This window comes from Mauremys mutica, chromosome 3 (assembly GCF_020497125.1).
Source record: "Mauremys mutica isolate MM-2020 ecotype Southern chromosome 3, ASM2049712v1, whole genome shotgun sequence".
NCBI classification, from domain to species: domain Eukaryota; kingdom Metazoa; phylum Chordata; order Testudines; family Geoemydidae; genus Mauremys; species Mauremys mutica.
In genome coordinates this window covers 161,228,067-161,246,783 of record NC_059074.1, presented here as the reverse complement: position 1 = coordinate 161,246,783, position 18,717 = coordinate 161,228,067, and the positions used below count along the sequence as shown (strand labels likewise).

At 39.4% G+C, this 18,717-nt stretch overlaps 2 protein-coding genes across 4 annotated transcripts in view; one reads left to right on the top strand and one right to left on the bottom strand.

The window, feature by feature from the left end:
* Nucleotides 1–8,475, top strand: part of IARS2 (isoleucyl-tRNA synthetase 2, mitochondrial) — a 51,360-nt gene extending 42,885 nt beyond the window's left edge. The window contains exons 17-23 of the mRNA XM_045009742.1: nt 1,381–1,506; nt 2,187–2,318; nt 3,890–3,996; nt 5,001–5,146; nt 5,411–5,601; nt 7,277–7,421; nt 8,054–8,475. Of these exons, the coding sequence (XP_044865677.1) occupies nt 1,381–1,506; nt 2,187–2,318; nt 3,890–3,996; nt 5,001–5,146; nt 5,411–5,601; nt 7,277–7,421; nt 8,054–8,196 (990 nt within the window). The 3' untranslated portion in view covers nt 8,197–8,475. The remainder of the gene's footprint in view (nt 1–1,380; nt 1,507–2,186; nt 2,319–3,889; nt 3,997–5,000; nt 5,147–5,410; nt 5,602–7,276; nt 7,422–8,053) is intronic.
* A 1,461-nt stretch (nt 8,476–9,936) lies between these two features.
* RAB3GAP2 (RAB3 GTPase activating non-catalytic protein subunit 2) overlaps nt 9,937–18,717 on the bottom strand; it is an 80,111-nt gene continuing 71,330 nt past the window's right edge. For all 3 annotated transcript variants that reach the window (XM_045010840.1, XM_045010841.1, XM_045010842.1), the window contains 7 exons: nt 18,247–18,282; nt 17,453–17,527; nt 16,923–17,141; nt 14,793–14,882; nt 14,470–14,688; nt 13,173–13,331; nt 9,937–11,877 (listed from right to left, as the gene is read on the bottom strand). In XM_045010840.1, coding sequence (XP_044866775.1) covers nt 11,731–11,877; nt 13,173–13,331; nt 14,470–14,688; nt 14,793–14,882; nt 16,923–17,141; nt 17,453–17,527; nt 18,247–18,282 — 945 coding nt within the window. In that variant the 3' untranslated portion in view covers nt 9,937–11,730. The remainder of the gene's footprint in view (nt 11,878–13,172; nt 13,332–14,469; nt 14,689–14,792; nt 14,883–16,922; nt 17,142–17,452; nt 17,528–18,246; nt 18,283–18,717) is intronic.

Sequence of the window (18,717 nt, the reverse complement as noted above, 5' to 3'; positions counted from 1 at the left end):
TGAGTTTTGTTAGTCCTTGCTTTTACTGGTGATCCTCTTTGGGGGTCTCTTCATAATTATGTGAATCTTTGGCATAGAATGACAGATCTTTGGTAGGCTTTTCTCTGCAGCTTGAGGTCTTCAAACCACAATTTGAGGACTTCAGTAACTCAAACATAGGTTAGGGGTTTGTTGCAGGAGTGGGTGGGTGAGATTCTGTGGCCTGCATTGTGGAGGAGGTCAGACTAGATGATCATAATGGTCCCTTCTGACCTTAAAGTCTATGATTTGATAAAAACTTTTCTCTTTATGTGTCAAAAAATCAAGGGGGGGAAGAATGACCTTCCAACTTCAAAGAGAATGTGGTATAGAGTCTGAAGCTAAAAATAATTTAAAGACATTAATATTTATACTGTATCTTCTGTTTTATTAGTTAGAAACATGCCGTTTTTCTAGACATCAAATATATTGGTGTAATTTATACAGCAGGTGGCAGTGGGGAGTTGTTCTTTGATGAGTGCTCAGGATAGAGCCACAAAGTAATCATTTCCTAACTAGATATCAAATTGGTTGGGAAGCAAGTGAATTAATGTGGCTTTCTAAATAATGTAATATAGTAAAGCCGCTCTTCAGCTATTTATTAGATTGTGTGGTGATTGATAGGCACTTCCTTATACTGAAGAAAGGAAACCATTAAAATCACAGTCCAGCTGTGACGCTGGCTTTAAGTCCGGGACTGCTTTCCCCTCCATGGGAGACCTGCTGGAGGGGCAGGGCTAGCAATGTTTGCGGTGGTGCCATCAGTTGACAGAGTGGCAGGGGGATTCAGTACGTAAGCAGGTGGAGAGTTTGAGCCCCATCTCTGTTCAATTAAGTTTTAGAAAACCTGTTCTACACTTGTATACTGGTTCTCTGTTCACCCTGACTGTCCAGTGGTATGGGGAGGGAAGATAAACTGATGTCTCTCTCTCTTTCACTACCCACTCCAAATGCATGGGGCTAGGGTTTTGGGGGCCAGATGAGGTGGTACACCCCACTGAGTGTGATTCCAGGAGGGGGCCTGGATTAGCTGCTACCGGTGCCACACTGGAGCTGAAGCTGCTCTGTCTCTCCGATAGATGTTGTAAGGAGAGGTAGAGGGAGGCTGTAATTGCCGTGAGCTTGTATTGCAGTACTGCTGTAACAACCGGTCTAGTAAAAACAAAGGGTGGGCATCTAAATTCCAGAGTGTACATTTTAGTTAGAATTATTTGTAGACAGATCTTTTGGGCACAAATACAAACATGATGTTACTGACCCTGGAGTCTTAACTGCGTCGGTTTTAAAATGTGTTTGTTTGCATTGTCTTAAATTGCAACTAAGCAGCATTGAAAAGAGCTTTGCGTTTCTGTCAATGAACAGGACCACAGTAAGGAGCCTCCGTATGGCGCTGATGTCCTTCGCTGGTGGGTGGCAGAATCAAATGTTTTTACTGAGGTGCTGATTGGACCAGCTGTACTTAGTGCTGCAAAAGACGATATAAACAAGGTTAGACATGAATATGACGCATTTGATTTTAAGAGAACACATCCTCTTCACCTTTGGTTTTACACCTCTACCTCGATGTAACGCTGTCCTCGGGAGCCAAAACATCTTACCGCGTTATAGGTGAAACCGCGTTATATCGAACTTGCTTTGATCCACTGGAGTGCGCACCCCCCAGAGCACTGCTTTACCGCATTATATCTGAATTTGTGTTATATCGGGTCGCGTTATATCGAGGTGGTGGTGTATATTTACAGAGTAGAATCCATTGTGAGACCAAAGATGACCACTGACTTTGAAATTTGTTGCAATGGGGTGTATGCGAGCTTTTCTTTTAGCTAAAAATGAAGCGTTTTTTTTCCCCCCAAGCACATAATTATTATTGCTCCCTTTTGTGATGTGCTGGTCAAGTAGTAATATATTTTAGGGAAAATAAAAATGTGTTCTTTAGCTTGCCTGCCTTTAGCTACTGTTGTTTGTATATAACCTGTTTGTTCTGTTATGATCCTTTTGGTACAGGTACTGTATTTTGTAATGATTTGGAATCATCAATTAGAAAAATGGTTGAGCTTTTTATTTTATATAAATTTAAATGGACAAGATGGAACTCTCTTGTGTGTCTTGTTTACTTTTCATTCTGATGAAACTGTTTCATTTAACACTTGGGAATGGTTTATTGTTAGCTTCGGAATACACTACGCTTTATGTTGGGAAACATGGCTGACTTCAATCCAGAAACTGACTCCATCCCCAGTTCAGAGATGTATGTAATAGACCAGTACATGCTACACTTACTACAGGATTATGCTAAAAAGGTGAGGGTGAATTATGTTAATCTACTGTGTACTTTGCTATACAAGGTGGGTTGGTAGTGATTAATTTAAATTGGGAATATAATGTCTCTGGGGAAAATGCTTATAAGTGTGTTTGCATTATTTTGAAGAAAAAGATTTAAATAGTGAGCTTTTCCAATAATGGAGCAAAATGAAGATCTACCTTAACTTTGTGATAAGGAAATAGCTGTGTAGCATACTGTATATAAAACTGAATTCTTTCCATTATAAATGCCAATTTTTGGCAAGAAAAAAACCTCACCGTAGGCTGCACTCGGCATGCATCTGTATCGTATAGTACACAGAGGTAACTCGTACAAATGTTTTAATTGTATGAATGTAGAAGAGCTTTAATCTTCATGTAGCCATTCGAATATAGCCTGTTTAAAAAACTAAAGGCTAAATTTGCTCTCTGACACATGCATGCAACTTCCACTCAAGTCAATGGGAGTAAAGGCTATGTATCTGAGGGCAGAATGGGACGCTTGAGGTGATCACTAATATGGCCTGCGACTACTCTGGGCAACTTATGGATTTTTGAAAGGTTAAAAAAACTTCAGAACGAGTCCTAAGTGCGCATGTTAAATTTTGCTTTATTTGAACCTGCCTTCAGAGGCCTCAAATTGCTCCAATTAGAGGAGGGTATATTAGTCATATCTAATGCTTTTTTTTTTTTTTGGGTCAATATATGTGAATGCAATTCAGAGCACTTTTGGTGTATGTGACCTGTGTAGCTAACATGTTCCTCTCTATGCTCCAAATGCTATATTTACATTCAAGATTGGAGTAGCTATAGCAGAATCACTTGGCTTTCAGTCACTTAGGAAATTTGCAAGTTATGAAACGTTCACTTTATAAATATGAATCAAATTAAAATTTTTCTTTCAAAATCTTGAGACAAATTGGTTAGATGTTTTTTATTTTAATTAGCAAAGATGCTTCGGCAATGTACAAGTGGTGAGAGGGTGAACATACCTTCGCAGAGCTGGTTAGGTGAACCAAACTGAATTTCAGGAAGTTCAGGACCTAGCTAACCAAACACATCTAGGATAATTGAGCCAGAAATTCATTCTGTATACTCAAGTTATAAAAGAAATCAGAAGGCTGTCTCCTAAAACCTGCTAAGCAGAGAGGGGAGTACTGGAAATACCTGGTAGAACAGTAGTTGCTATACCTAGCATGCTTTTGGGATTTCTCTTCCCTTAATCTTTTTTACCAGATATACTAGCATGAAAACAGGATTTCTTTAGATCTTATTTCTCTTTGCTATCCCTTAGAGAGAGGGATGTTTGATTCTGTGTCTTCGAATGATTTCTCTATTCCCATTGTTACTAACTCACTGTCCAGTTCCTATGAATGATGAATTATCAGGTTTTTTCCCTCAGAAGAGCCCAGAAAGATGTTCTCCCAGGATCCTTACCTTTCTCCTACTCAGCACTTTCCCCCTTCCTGTACTTTCTTCAAAAGAAAATATTCCCAGGCTCATCATGACCTGCATTTCTATCCAGTGTGATAGTAATTGGATGTGCTGTTGTCATCTCTCTGTTCCCCAGGTTACAGAAGCGTACAAGGAATATGATTATGGCAAAGTTATTCGTTTGTTGCAAGCATTCCACACTAGAGATTTGTCCAACTTTTACTTCAGCATAATCAAAGACAGGTAGGTATTAATTCCTGCCTTCACTAAGACAACTTTTTGCTTTTTATGATGGTTTTAAGAAACCTGGTTTGAGATTGGTTGTGGAACTCTCATAAAGGAGATAATATAAATTAATGATTGAAGTATATCTCTCCATCCCATGCTACGCTGAAAACAAATACTTGTGGCAAAATAGAATTTATTTTTAATGAATCTTAGTTAGAAGCTAGAGGGTGATTTATAGTATCCAGCAGCATTGAACCCATCTTCTTACGATCTGTATTTCAGCAATTTCTGTTTCCTTCCAAACGTAACTGGAAGGGATACCAGATATTATACATTTAGCCCCAATAGGCCTTTTGTGTTACTGGCTCTTAATTGAATTGCTTAGTTTTCTAGAGGGGATACACATCTTGTTCTTTGCCAACACTCTCTTTTTAATTGGGCTTACGGGTTCAGAATCAGACTTAGCAGACTTTGTTTAAAAAAAAAAAAAGGCTGTTGGCATGCACGTTGGTATTTATTATGCAAGAACTGGAAGGTCACAGATTTTCCAATAGATACTTTTGCTACATCTGTCCCAAGTTTTCCAGAACAGAGTTTCACGTTTCCTGATCCTTAGTCTCAAATTTCTCCAAGAAAAATTTTCCTTTAAGGGATGGGTTTTTCTTTCTTCGAGACCTTTTATGCCAGTCCAGAGGCTGGGTATAGGCCTCTCTACTGGGGACCCAAAACACTGAAGCTTTCTGTGGGGTATCATCCCTCCTACACTAAGAACTTTTGGCTTACTAAAGCCAGTTAAAAATGCAAAGCAGTCAAATGAAACCTCTTTAAACAATAACTTGAAACCCATAACTGTTGTAAAGGCAGAACACAATGTAATCTATGTACAGACTTTGAGAAACAAATTATGGCCTAAAGTTAGGCTCTTAGGTCTATATTGAAACACCTAAATAAGACCAATTTTAGCACACATCTTGTATATGGCTGAACTAACTCACTTTCTCCCCTCTTGTGAATCTCAGGCTTTATTGTGAAGAAGAAAAAGATCCTAAACGTCGTTCATGTCAAACAGCCTTGGCCGAGGCTTTGGATGTAGTGGTGCGATCATTTGCACCAATCCTTCCTCATCTGGCAGAGGAGGTTTTCCAGTTCCTCCCATACAAGAAAGGTAAGGCATGTACAACTCCGTCACAAAAACCAAGCACTAACATTTCAGAGAACTTGTACTAGAATAGTAACTGTGGACAAAAATTTGCATTTGTTTAAAAATCTGGTTTTTTTTTAAACTTTGCAATTAAAAGGTCCTTGCCATCCTTTGTTTAGCTCAAATAAAAATAAGTATTTAAAGAAATCAGCTGCCGAACAGCTTTATGGAAAAGGAGTAGTAGACAGCAAACTCCAATGCATTGAACAGGTTTGTTTTTGTTTCAAGAGTCAGAGAGTGTTTTCCGTTCTGGCTGGATTAACACAAGCTCCGTGTGGAAGAAACCTGGCCTAGAGGAAGTGGTGGAGGCTGCATGTGCGATGAGAGACTCTTTTCTTGGATCCATTGCTGGCAAAAATGCTTTGGAGCATGAAGTCGTCATTGTAATCGACCCTGGGTTGCTTTTTGAGTTAATGGAGGTAAAAATAAAAAACACCCACCGGGTAACATCTAGAAAAAATAACTCCTAAACTACTTGAGCACTTGGGTCTAGATCTCTGTAGGCGACCTGGAGTCGGTTTCAGTGCTTAACAAGGAGGTGCCCTGAGGTCTAGTGGAATCCACAGGCGTCGGGAGCCCAGTGCTCAGTACAATGCACAGGGAGAGTTAGGTGGTTCAGAAGACAGCAAACCTAAGCTAGCCTGTAGGAAATACTAAGGAGAGGGGGTGACCTGAGCCCCACCCTCAAAGGGAGTTAGATGCCAATCACCACTTGGGATTCAGTTGGAAGCCTTCTCCTGCAGTTAGGCACCTGTGTCAGGTCAACCCTTTCTTGCAAAAAGTGGAGACCAGTGCCTGTGTTCCCTCCCTGGTTAGTGCATTCACCTAGGATGGGATGGGATACCTGGGTCCAAATCTTCCCTCTGCCTTGGAGTAGCGACGTGAACCCAGGTCTCCCATCTCTCAAGTGCGTGCTCTCATAGCTGGCCTAGAACACCATGTTGCCTCCCCCATTGAATATTCAGGTATTTCACACAAAGTGGAACAGATTCAACAGAAGTGATTGAGACCTACCCCATGCTCCCCTCTAGCGTGGTGGTGAGGGCACTCGCCTGGCACAGGGTGACTTCCTCCTGCAGGTAATCGGTGGGGGGACAGCTAGGGTGAGGATCTCTCTGGGACTCAGGTGCCAAGCAGCATCAGGACATAAGCAGCTTTGTAAATGCTACTGACAAGTTTAGGTGGCAGCCAACTGGGGATTTTGATCTAAGTTTGGGGTTTAGGTGCCTAAATCCATGGATCTAGCCCTTTGCAGCATTTTTCAGATGACTGCTAACAACACGGACAATGTCCACTTAGCTAATCCATGTGATTTCTGAGCCAGGGTCAGCACACTTGTCAGAACGTGAAAGGGCTATTTTCTGTTCTGAAAATGGACACAGGGTCCAGACTTCCTGCTATCTTAAGTGATTAGGAGTTTGGTGCAGGCTTCCCTCGTGGGTTGCAGTTCAGTACTGGATGTGGAACTGACACAGGGGGAATAGGCAAGGGATTTTGGACACTTCAGTTTCTTGGTCCTCTGTTCAAACCAGGTCTAAATGACTGAAGTCAATGCCAAGCCTATAGGAAAGAAGTTGGTAGTTGTTTCAGTCCAGTTGCTAATGAATGTATCCCTAAGAGAAACTACTGCCATGTCTTGAAACCTCTAAACCTTTAAAATGCAAGGGATTGATTTGTGCTGGAGCCTAAGGCATTTAAAGACGGTATATGCTGAAGTTTGAAATGATACTCGGGGGGAGAGAGTTCCAGCGTTGTCAATCTGGTATCAAAATTGAGCATTAAGGTCAATCATTTTGTTTTATGCCCCTGACATCAGGAGCTGGGAGGTCTGAGTATAATTGTCATACTGTTGGCAGTAGGACGTACTCCCGCAGCTGGAGATGTGGCTCAGACAAAAGCTCTTGCTGGCAACATTTGTTGAAATGTCCTGCAGCCAAGTGCACACTTGGCCTTTGCCAGCAGGAGGGCTGGACTTGAATCAGGCAGCTTGCAGACACCCATAAGAATGTGTGCAAACCCCATGCTGCATTGTAGGGTGTATTTGTTGCAAAAGTTTAAGCTATTTAAGTTCAGAAAGCAAACTGTTCTTTCCAGACACTGCAGTCTGAGGAGTCTTCCAGTGTATCACAGCTAAATGAAATCATGATGGCTTCACAGACAACTCTACTGTCCGAACTACCTATAGAAATGGCCACAGATGAAAAGATCATTAAAGGGACCTTTTTGATTAACTTAGAAGGTAAGAAAAGGGGACTAACAGAACTAATCAGTGCTTGCTTCTACCCAGCAAACAACTATCTCAGATAAGTTTCTAATCTATTACCAAGAGCTGATGCTGAGCAGGATCAGCCCCTTGCTGTGTACTAATTTTTCTTGGTCTCTTACCTGCATTTTAGGACAGGGATAGGCAACCTATGGTACGCGTGCCGAAGGCAGCACATGAGCTGATTTTCAGCGGCACTCACACTGCCCGGGTCCTGGCCACCAGTCTGGGGGGCTCTGTATTTTAATTTAATTTTAAATTAAACTTCTTAAATATTTTAAAAACCTTATTTACTTTACATACAACAATAGTTTAGTTATATATATTAGACTTATAGAAAGAGACCTTGTAAAAACGTTAAAATGTATTACCGGTACGCGAAACTTTAAATTAGAGTGAATAAATGAAGACTCAGCACAGCACTTCTGAAAGGTTGCCAACCTCTGATTTAGGACTTTGGTCAAAGGTGGTTCTTGGAGTTTAGCTCTAGTTTATAGAAAGGAATAAAGAAATGTTAACCCCCCCTAAATGCAGTTAGCGGGAGGCTACAGTGTTAGCTGGGTTTTCAATGCTGACTGTACGCTATACAGTAAAATTTTCTTTGACAGGTGGTGATATTCGTGAAGAGTCATCTTATAAAGTTATAGTCCTACCAGCTGCTAAAGCAAAATGCCTTCGTTGTAGGAAGTACACTGCTGATTCTCCACTCTCACTATGTCCACGCTGCACCGAAGTCATAGCTGGAAAATGAAATGAGCTGGACGCTTATTATGTAGATATTTCCACTTGGACTATAAAATATATAAATATAAAAGATGGTAAACTCAATGTTTCATTATCCAAATGGAACCCCTGAGCTATAAAGTAACCAAGAGTTAAAGAAAACTCAATATATGCTGAAGAAAGCTGTAGCAGTTCATGGGCAATGCATTTTATGCCTTAATCTGAACAGAACTACAGTAGTGGAAAAGCCTTTAAAAATGCTTATGTTTATATCAACTTTACGCCTAATAAAAGCTGTTCTTTGAACGCAGACTAGTACTACAAGTGTGTGTCAAAATTTAACGTGGTCTAAAGTAAGTAGAGTCCTTTCTCTGAAACCAGGTGTAACTTATCTTGATGGCTCTTGTAAAAGAGGGGATCAGCTACTGAGATGGCAGAGTATTGCCTGGCACTGAATGTTAGAAGCTGCAGATAGTGAAGTCTAAATTACTTTATTCATAGTGGTGTAAACTGACTTTGTGAAGTTGCGTAGTTCAGCTAAACCTTCTGTATGCTGGAGTAGCTGGTAATGAAAGATTTAACTATACATCATAATTCAGGTCTGCATGCCCATGGAAGGAAAAAACTAGAATCAAATCCCAAGTTTATTTGATTTACTCAAATCCACAGCAAGTGACACAGAAAATAGCAGAATATACACATAATTTTATTACTTACAGTACATTACAGGTTTGATGCAAAGTGCTTCACATAACACCTTAGGCCTTGATTCTCAATTACACTAAGTTCCTTCATGCTGCTCTGGTGGAGTGAAGGGATTTAATGTAAACAAGAAACAACCCTTAGGCCTGGTCTACACTCTGTGTATGTTGGGGGAGGGGATATCAAGCTAAGTTACACAACTTCATCTACATGAATAACGTAGCTGAAGTTGACCTACTTAGATCAACTTGTCTTCACCGTGCTGAGTCGACTGCTGCTGCTCCCCTGGTTGACTCTGCCTGTGCCTCTCGCAGTGGTGGAGTACAGGAGTCAACGGGAGAGCACTCAGGGGTTAATTTATCGCATCTAGGCTAGATGCGATAAATCCACACACACACCCCCGCTAGATTGATCGCTACCCGCAGATCTGGTGGGTAGTATAGACATACCCTTAATGTGTTAGCTAAAGCAGGTTTCATGACAGATTGTAGGTTCTCAAACATCCATTAATTTCTACAGAGGGTTAAAATGCTGTCTCTGGGCAAGGCATCGTATAGTAAGGCCTGGAGTAGCCTCAGAGGAAACTGCCCTACAGTCTTACCCTAGAACATCTGACAGCCACGTGTCTTTTACCAGTATTTAACTTGTCTATGTTATGAAACATACTACTGAATCAGTCTATAAAGTTGGCAGGTTCTGGCCCTTATTTGCTTTCACTAGCATAATACCCTTCATGGTAACCATAATGTCATACAACTTCAATAGTGCAAATGAATTTTAGCTACATTCTTTAAAATGCAAAACAGAAGACCAAGCCCAGTGGTCTGTGATGGGATGGGATCTGAGTTACTACAGAGAATTCTTTCCTGGGTGCTGGCAGGTGAATCTTGCCCACATGCTCAGGGTTTAACTGATTGCCATATTTGGGGTTGGGAAGGAATTTTCCTCCCGGGCAGATTGGCAGAGGTCCTGGGGGTTTTTCGCCTTCCTCTGCAGCATAGGGCACAGGTCACTTGCTGGAGGATTCTCTGCAGCTTGAGGTCTTCAAACCACAATTTGAGGACTTAAATAACTCAGACATAGGTTAGGGGTTTGTTACAGGAGTGGCTGGGTGAGATTCTGTGGCCTGCATTGTGCAGGAGGTCAGACTAGATGATCATAATGGTCCCTTCTGACCTTAAGTCTATGAGAGTGCCATGTTTTCAAAAAGCCTCCATATTGCTAGAAGTGAAGTCACATTGCAAACTGATTCTTGTACATTAAGAGCCAAGAATACTGAATAAGTAAACTTCACCAGACTGTCAATTTAAGTGTTTATTTCAAGTGAACTCTTCTTGTAGCTTGTCATTCTACAGGCGAGTGGCAGTCCCTACCTCCAAGAACTGTTCTTGTTCCTGTTTTAACAGTAGTTCCCTGATAGCAGCAGCAGCACACCTCAGAGAAGGTAATCACTACTGAGTAGGTTGCTTCTAGTATCGGTGAATCCTATATCCTATTGTTATCACCACATTCCTTTATCTAATAAGGTAGATTTATGATTTTGTGTATAGTTAACAATTGCAGACAGGTACAAGTTACAGGAGTCAGCTAGCTGTTTCCATTATAACTGATAAAGGCTCAAGCCAGGAATTGGTGAGAATCATTCTTCCAGTCCTGATGTTTGCAGAAAACATGTATATCAGAGTACAACAGGGATACTCAGTTGCTGTAAGATAAGACTGGTGGTCTGCTTCTGATGGCTTGAAAAATACCACCCAAAACTTAAGGATTCTGGCTGCATAATACAGCCATCCTGTGGCACTGCACTATGAAGAACACACAAGGTATTCTGTATTACAGATCTTCAGCACGGTGGGCAATAATGCACATTACAAGGGTATGATTTCTAAAGCAAGCTAACATCTTATATTTTAATGGGTCTGTATAGACCCTGCTGGTGCACACTAGAAGTTCCCTAGCACATTTTAACAATACTATTTTAATGTGTTATACATTAGTGCACTTTAGAAATCACACCCTAGAGGGTGTATTATCCCATGGTGTGGTTCTACTCTTACCAAAAAGAGTGTGTTCTAAATAACTTATTTAAGGAAGTGAAGTATTAGGACACCAGGATTTTCATAAGAGCTGCACTAGGAAATTTATGCTCCAATCCTGTTTAGGTGAGGCCTTATTTGTAAAGTGATGTTTGTTTCTACGTTGATGGTCTTAAAAATATTCTTCCCCACTACTTGAACTTTGATGGGTTCCTCTTTCTAATTTTAGCCCCATGTAGGGTGTTTTGTACTGCTGTTACAGAAAGTGAGCCCCCTCCATCAACTCTGGCTCCTCCGAAGATTAACTGTTAGGGGCCCTTCAGAATGTAACACTCTTATGGAAGTGAAACATGACCATTTTTATTTCAGAAAAACATGATAGCCTAAAATTTTTCCTTACATGATACAGATTTATGCAACTGACTGTTGTTCAGTAACCAAGCATATATGGAAAATACATTTAATGTTTTTCAGAGTATGAAATATAGAATCTCACATGTTAGGGTAAGAATATAATTTGTAAATAAGTGGAATAAAACTGCTGTTAAATGTAACCATCTATCTAAGCTAGAGCACAAATGCTTGAGTTAAAAATAAATAGCAGAGCATTTGAGTTATTGACAAATGTACAAAGATTACTAGCTCCTAGTATATTATGCACAATAGGGTGGAACTTAGATGGACTCCATTGTAAAAGCTTTTAAATTAAGTTTATTTTACAAAAGCCACATGAACATTTCCCTTTACAAAGGTCAGCCTCAGTGTGTAAAATCATGCACTACCTCATCTTACAGCAGAAGTGTTTAAAACTACTATGTAAATTGTCATGAAGAGATTGCTTCTACAGCCTCGATCAGATTCAAGGCAAGGCTATATTGCCCATGGTTTTCCGGTAAGTACTCTATTACTTTGTTTACTAGTTTCGCCGTTGTTGCAATGGGCACTTCGACATTTTGAAGATCGTGGGGATCCTGCAAAAGGATTTTTAAAAAGTGTTAGAGCAGTGATAGAAGGAAAGGCTACAATGAAGTTTGCTTGTAATTGTAAATAGGTTCCTGAGCTTATTTCTAGATCAGAGCCGAGTTAAGGAAGCAGTGGGGGATTTAAGCCTAAATATAATGTATCAAGTACTAGGCTAAAGTCAACACAGCTATTCTTGTATCATTACTCCCCTTTGAACTCTACATTCAGGGAATCAGCAGACTTCAGAGAACTCCTTTGCTACAGTCATATTCCTTTGATCTGAATCCAAGTTGAAAAGTTCTGTACAGGATCCTGACTTCCACTAGGAGAAATGCTACCCATCGTACAGTCTTTAAACTTACAGAAACTCATTCAGGAGGGACATGAGTCTTATATACAAAATGCTGCACTTTATATGAATGCTTCTCCGCTCACACTAGTGCACAGCATAAAACTAAATTTATTTCCTCTGAAAGAAGCTTCATTCTACAACTTCTTGAATTGTTTCACAGATTTAGCACACGTTAGTCTTTCCCCCAGGCTAAGGGAAGATCAGCTACAAGCAGTTGAACATACTGCCAATAATTACACAGTAAAGCAAGCCCATGGTTTAAAACATGAGTAATATGATAGTTTCACAGGGAGGCATGGCTCAGTAGTTTGAGCATTGGCCTGCTAAACCCAGAGTTGAGTGTTCAATCCTTGAGGGGGCCACTTAAAGATCTGGGGCAAAATCAGTACTTGGTCCTACTAGTGAAGGCAGGGGCCTGGACTCGATGACCTTTGGGGTCCCTTCCAGTTCTGAGAGATACTTAACACAGCCATTACAGTGAAGATAAATTATTTAATCTTTTGGAAACAGACATTGTGGGCTCCTACACATTTTGTCCTCAAGAGCAGCAAATGGCAATTGTTTACATGCACCTGAACAATTTACTCCCCTCCAAGTGCTGGTCAAAGGATTCCCAATAAAATCTAGCAGTGAAGAGAGGCATTTCTGCAATACACTCACATTTTAAACCAATCAAGATATTAGCTCTGTCCTCTGAATTGACTAAGTACATGCAACCTGTAACACCGAAATTGTGTGGCTTTTTAGAAAATTTATAATGGAGTTCAAATGACCAGATAGTTGATCATGCTGGGCTGTCTTTTTCCTATTAACCAGAACTGAAGTTAGGTAGGCTTAGACTCATACTTTAACATTTTTAGTAATGCTCTAGTGTAATTTTTAAAGTAATAAAAGTCTTTGGTCAAGAGGAATCTTTCTATAAATTTATTTTCTCATTTAGGCTGAACTTACCATAGCTTTAAGCCAGGTACATAGTGTTGGAGGAAGTCTGGCCAGCAGCTCCATGCCTTCTTTCGTCTGGGTGTGTAGTAAAGCATAGGCCAGTCTCTGGCCTGTCAGCACAAGTAGCTGTGATGCAAGCACTTCTTTGTCATGCACTTGAAGAATGGCCTGAGAATAGGAATGTACCAGCAAAAAAACCTCATAGTAAAAATGTGCAAGATTACAGATTACCCACATAGAAACTACTTTATCTTGCTTCAGCCCTAAACTTCAATTAATATACGGACAAATGAAGGAATTTGAAACTGACTTATCAGCCAATGGTATGGGCTCTTGTTAGTGACTTTTACTGAAAATGGTGGAACAACTCCACAGTTTTGGCCAAGTCCTGCACTGCAGAATGGAACTTTACAATGGCTACATGGCAGTGGGTCTTAAGGCTCAAGCTCATACCTTAAGATTCTTGAAACGTGAGTTCACATCCCCTCTGTTTGAAACCTAATTTCCCCAATACTAATTTGCCCCTACTGTTACTCACACCTTCTTGTCAACTGTCTGAAATGGGCCACTCATTACCACTACAAAGGTGATTTTTCCTCTCTTGGTATCCTGCTGTTAATTGAATTGTCTCATTAGACTGACCTCACACTTGGTAAGGCAACTCCCATCTTTTCATGTATTTATACCTGCTCCTGTATTTTCCACTCCATACCTCTGATGAAGTGAGTTCTAGCCCACGAAAGCTTATGCCCAAATAAACTTGTTAGTCTCTAAGGTGCCACAAGGACTCCTCCATTGTTTCTTCTGTGACAACTTGTTTAAGTAAGTTTGACACTGAAGTTAAGTGCTACAGTTTGGGTTAAGGGTCTGCTCAAAATGGAAGTAGAGTACTTTGAATTCCCACATTGTTTCTTAAAAATGAATTCTTATCCCAGACCTCAGTCCTTAGCACAACTGGCAGTGACTGTTACTACTTAAATTTTGTTCTGCACTAATGGTAGAATCCCATCAGCGAAAGGTGTGAATTCTTCCCCCCCACTCCTCCCAAATAATTTGTCCTATATTTTCCTTGTTTGCATCAAACAAAAAATTAACATGGTTGTCCCAGATAACTGTGTGCACCAGAATCAAGTGTTAGAATGTGGTATGTTCTCTGTCACTGGGGGGGCACAAGCCAAGTCAAAATTGTTTGTAAAATATAGGGAGACTATGAATCAGAACTGTCCAGTTACAGAGCTGAGTAATTTAGCTGTGCCTTAGGATTCTGGCTATACTCAAGCTGCCACAGGCACTTTTTAATCATTACCTCTTCTCCGAGATGATCCATGCCGTAATTATACAGTTCACATACATAATGCCTTCTAATCACATCCTCACTGAGCTGAAGATGCTGAGCCAAATCCAGAGCCAAAGCTGGCCAGTCCTTGTCTTTTTCAGCAGGAAGTGGTGACTCTTCTGGGAGCCCTCTGGCCTTTTGTGCTGAGTACTGTACTTGGACCACTGCACTCACAGCTTTCATTAGGAACTTGGAAGCAAACACCAAAATGAGTTAGCAGCAGTTTAATTTTACTTGAAACGCCTTTAAAGGGCTATAGTTTCCTTGTGGCAGTGTAAAGGATTTAAACTCACTTGTTGGCGTAAGGATAACACGTTTGGATCCATATCCCCACTGGGTAGCAACTGAATTGAAGTCAGGTCTTTGAAAAATGCATTTTTGCCCTAAATTGAGAACAGAAAAACCCCATATTCCTTTGAGTGAGAAAGGCAGAGAAAAATAGATCCATTTTGATCAAGCACTTGAAGGGATAATACTTTTTCCCCCCCATTTAAATGCTATTGCATCTTAGTTTCCAATCCCAAAGAGAAATGCAGTATTTTAAATTACTGAAAGGCTATGAAACAAAAGAAACACATTTGTTTAAGCAATCATGTGTTTTACTAATATTTCTAGGTTTTTTTAATTACTTCACCTGGCATTCAAGCTTAAAAGTCTATCATTACATAAGGAAAGAAATCATCTTTTTTTAAGCCACTAGCATTGGTTTCAGATCCTGAGTCATTCTAGACTGACATGCCAACTATGACATTTAGTGTGAAATACATCCTACCAGGGGGTCTTTTAACAAAGTAAAGTATTTGAGGGGTTTTGTGTTTGTTTTTTGTTTTAAATTTCAAAGGCTCACTGAATGGCCCTTGAATTGCGCACACAGTAAAAAAAAAAAGAGGTAACCATTGTCCTGCTGTCATACTGGATTTGACAAGACAAGGCAGAGCCTTGCCAAAGGAGGTAAATGCATCCATGTACATGGAATAATATTCTATTGAGGGTGTCCTTCCTTCATCACATGGTATTGACCGAGTTGTCCTGCTCCATGTTAGGCATGGAAGCTGGTGCAAAAAGGCAGGTGTCAAACACTAATACCGGCACTTAAGGTGTGCATCTCAATTACTAGACCCCTCAAAACAACTCTGTGCACCACCAACAAGAAATACATAAAGGAATTGCAGGGTAGTCATGTAATCAAATCCTACTTAATTCCATGTGCTGCAATTTAGTTCTAGATAAAGACTTGCCTTGTTAGAAATCAGATGATGAAGTGGCCTTTGAAACATTTATATACTATTAAGTCCACAGTCAATCAGCCAAGAATCCCTAGCAATCTTTCAGGAAGAAGTTCTCCCATGCAGCTTGCAGAACATGGGGGAATTTTGATTGACTGAGGCAAAGATGAAAAGTAAGGCAAGGGAGGATGACAACCATATACAAAAGGCAAGGAAGCACAATTTTTTTATTCCTCTTTCTGGGAAAGTGGTTTGATTTGCAGAGTTAGGGACATTTCTGGTAGAGGGAAAAAGGTGCTTTATGCAACACACCCAAAAAAACAGGTAACCTCTTACTGGCAGTCAATGGTACTTAAGCATGCATGCAAGAGCTTTGCTAAATAGGTACAGAGTACTGAATGGAGACTGTCTAGACAAGAATCAATAGCAAAATACCAAAAAAATTTTTTTAAAAAAGGTACTTGATATTTTTATAAATATCAATACATCTTTAAGGAGACATCTGTAGTATGACAGTTCTGCAGAGAACCAATTTTTTTCCCCAGTAGGACTGGTTTACACTTTATTTCATCACTTTATTTCTAAAATTCACTCAGTGTGTGCACCTCAGCTGCGAGGAAAGCAGCTCAATACATAACATTTTCTTTACATTTGTTTTAGGACTCAGGCGCAACAACAGATTCCATTTTAAATATAGCAACTATTTATTTTAATCAATCTGTTCTTGCTCTCAAGGCTACTAGCTATTTGTTCTTTCCAAGAAAGAAATGTGGCATAAAGCATCAGGAATAACTGATACAGAGAGTGACAGATTACGATAATGAAATAGAAGATTTATTATTTGTAATTTCTCTGATCTTACAGCTCTCAAACTAACAAAAGTGTGACCCTAATCAGATTGCATCCTGTGTTCTCACCATCTAACAACAGTCATTAGATGGACTAAAATAAAGATTTTGACACCTCTAAACCACTCTCAAGACATCCTATTCAGAAGGAAAGGATGTGGACTGCTGTTCCGGTGACAATCCTTAGCTGAACCGAGTGCACCAATTATCTTTGACATGACAATCTACATACTGTGGTTAAAGAACTAGTTATAAATAACTGATAAAACATGCATGCTTGTTAACTAGCAGCAGCAAGGACAGCATTAAATTATAAAACATGTACTCATAACACAGTTAAAAGACATACCTTACTGTCAAATAGCGTGAGAGGTTTCACACTCTTCAGAGAAAACCTCATGATTCCGTATAATATAGTGCACAATACTGAATGGTGTTCAACAAGTGGGTAGTGGATGTGTTTCTGCTCCAGGGCTAGCTCTACTATTGAGATTGGTCCTTCAGCTGACACCCAGGCATCTTCTGTGTCCAATACCGGAGCTTGCATTTCATCACTACTAACATCAGCCTAGTACAGCAGTGCAGAGCAATCAGCATTCAAAACAATTATTACTTTAAGATACTGTTCAGAAAGATTATGAGAATCTCTATTAAAAACAAACAGGAGTTATATTACAAGCCACAATTTCTCCTGCAAATGTATTTTAAAAAAAAAGAAATGTTCCATTTTCACTGGAAAATAATTTACAGGCTTTGGTTAAAGAAGTCATTAAAGTAATTGTCACTATATTATTCATGTTGCCTTCAATTTTCATGGTGAAAACTTACTAAAACCATGCATGTTCTTATGTATTTTCTAATCAAAAAAATATTTTTTACCTCCATTAAGGTTTGAAGAAGATCTGAACATGAGCCAAGAAAAGATGTCATTGCAGTATCACCCATTCCTACATCCTATTAAATAAAGATAGAGTAAATTTCTGCAACGTGATTTCACTTGGATGCGTTTTAAAACATTTTAGTTACAACAGACGGAAAGGAGGTCTTTATCAGCACTGTTTACATTTCTGGGAGGGCAGGCTTTGCTAGAGAATAAACAAAATTTCAGCTCCTTTATCTCACTAGCACTAATTTCAGTTCCTTTATCTCATTATGTTAAGGCCAAATAGTTGTAACAAAAGATTTGGATAAAACCGACAAAAGTAGAATTTGAGAATTTCAATAAAGCTTTGCAATATCTGGAAAAAGTTTTGACTATAAAAGTTGCTTATTCTATCCACTTAATACACTGTTCTATAAAGTAACTATTTTCCGCAAAATTTTTTATCAGAAACAAACAACGCACTATCCCCGGAACATAGTTTCAGTTAATTCTTCCAGGAGTTGATAAAATTATGTGGACAAAGTTAGTCAGGTAAGCTTCAGTCTCAAGTTCACTTTCTGTACCATTTTTACTAGATTTGTCTACACCTTTCAACTTTGATTTGTCAAAATGGAAATTTAAGACTGGCTAAAATTCATCGATATTTTTTATTTTAATCTTTCCCACCCAGATCTCCTTATGCGTTGTCACATTAAAAACATGAAAAACAGATGTCGTGACTGTTGGAACAAAATGTAATCAAATATTTCTAAATTCCTTGTCATCTTTAGATAAATAAAGTATTACTTGCCCTTCTGCATAATCTGTCCTTCGGAGCTTTTCCAACCTATTATAGAACAAATCTTCAGCATAAGTCTGACACATGAGCAATCTATTTGTTAAAGTATTAATATTAGTAACTTATTTTCCTTATACAATAGAAAAATTTTCTACAAAGGTAGATGCAATATACTGGTTATCTTAATTAAAAGAACTGTGATTGGCTACAGGTTATAGTACGAAATAATAGCTGAGAAGCAGTTTCTATGCTGAATATTTTCAATGGGCAAAGCTTTTAGCAAAAACATTACAGGCTGAAGTTTTCCCACACTCTCTCTCATCTGAGTGATTTATTTACCTGCCATCTGAAAAATCATGCAACAGTCATTTTCAAGATGTTTAAACATTCTATAAACTCTTCCTTATGAAATAAAAAATAGTTGCAGAATGATTGTAACATTCCTAACCTAAGAAGCCTGTTGTTTATGTTCATCTGAATAGC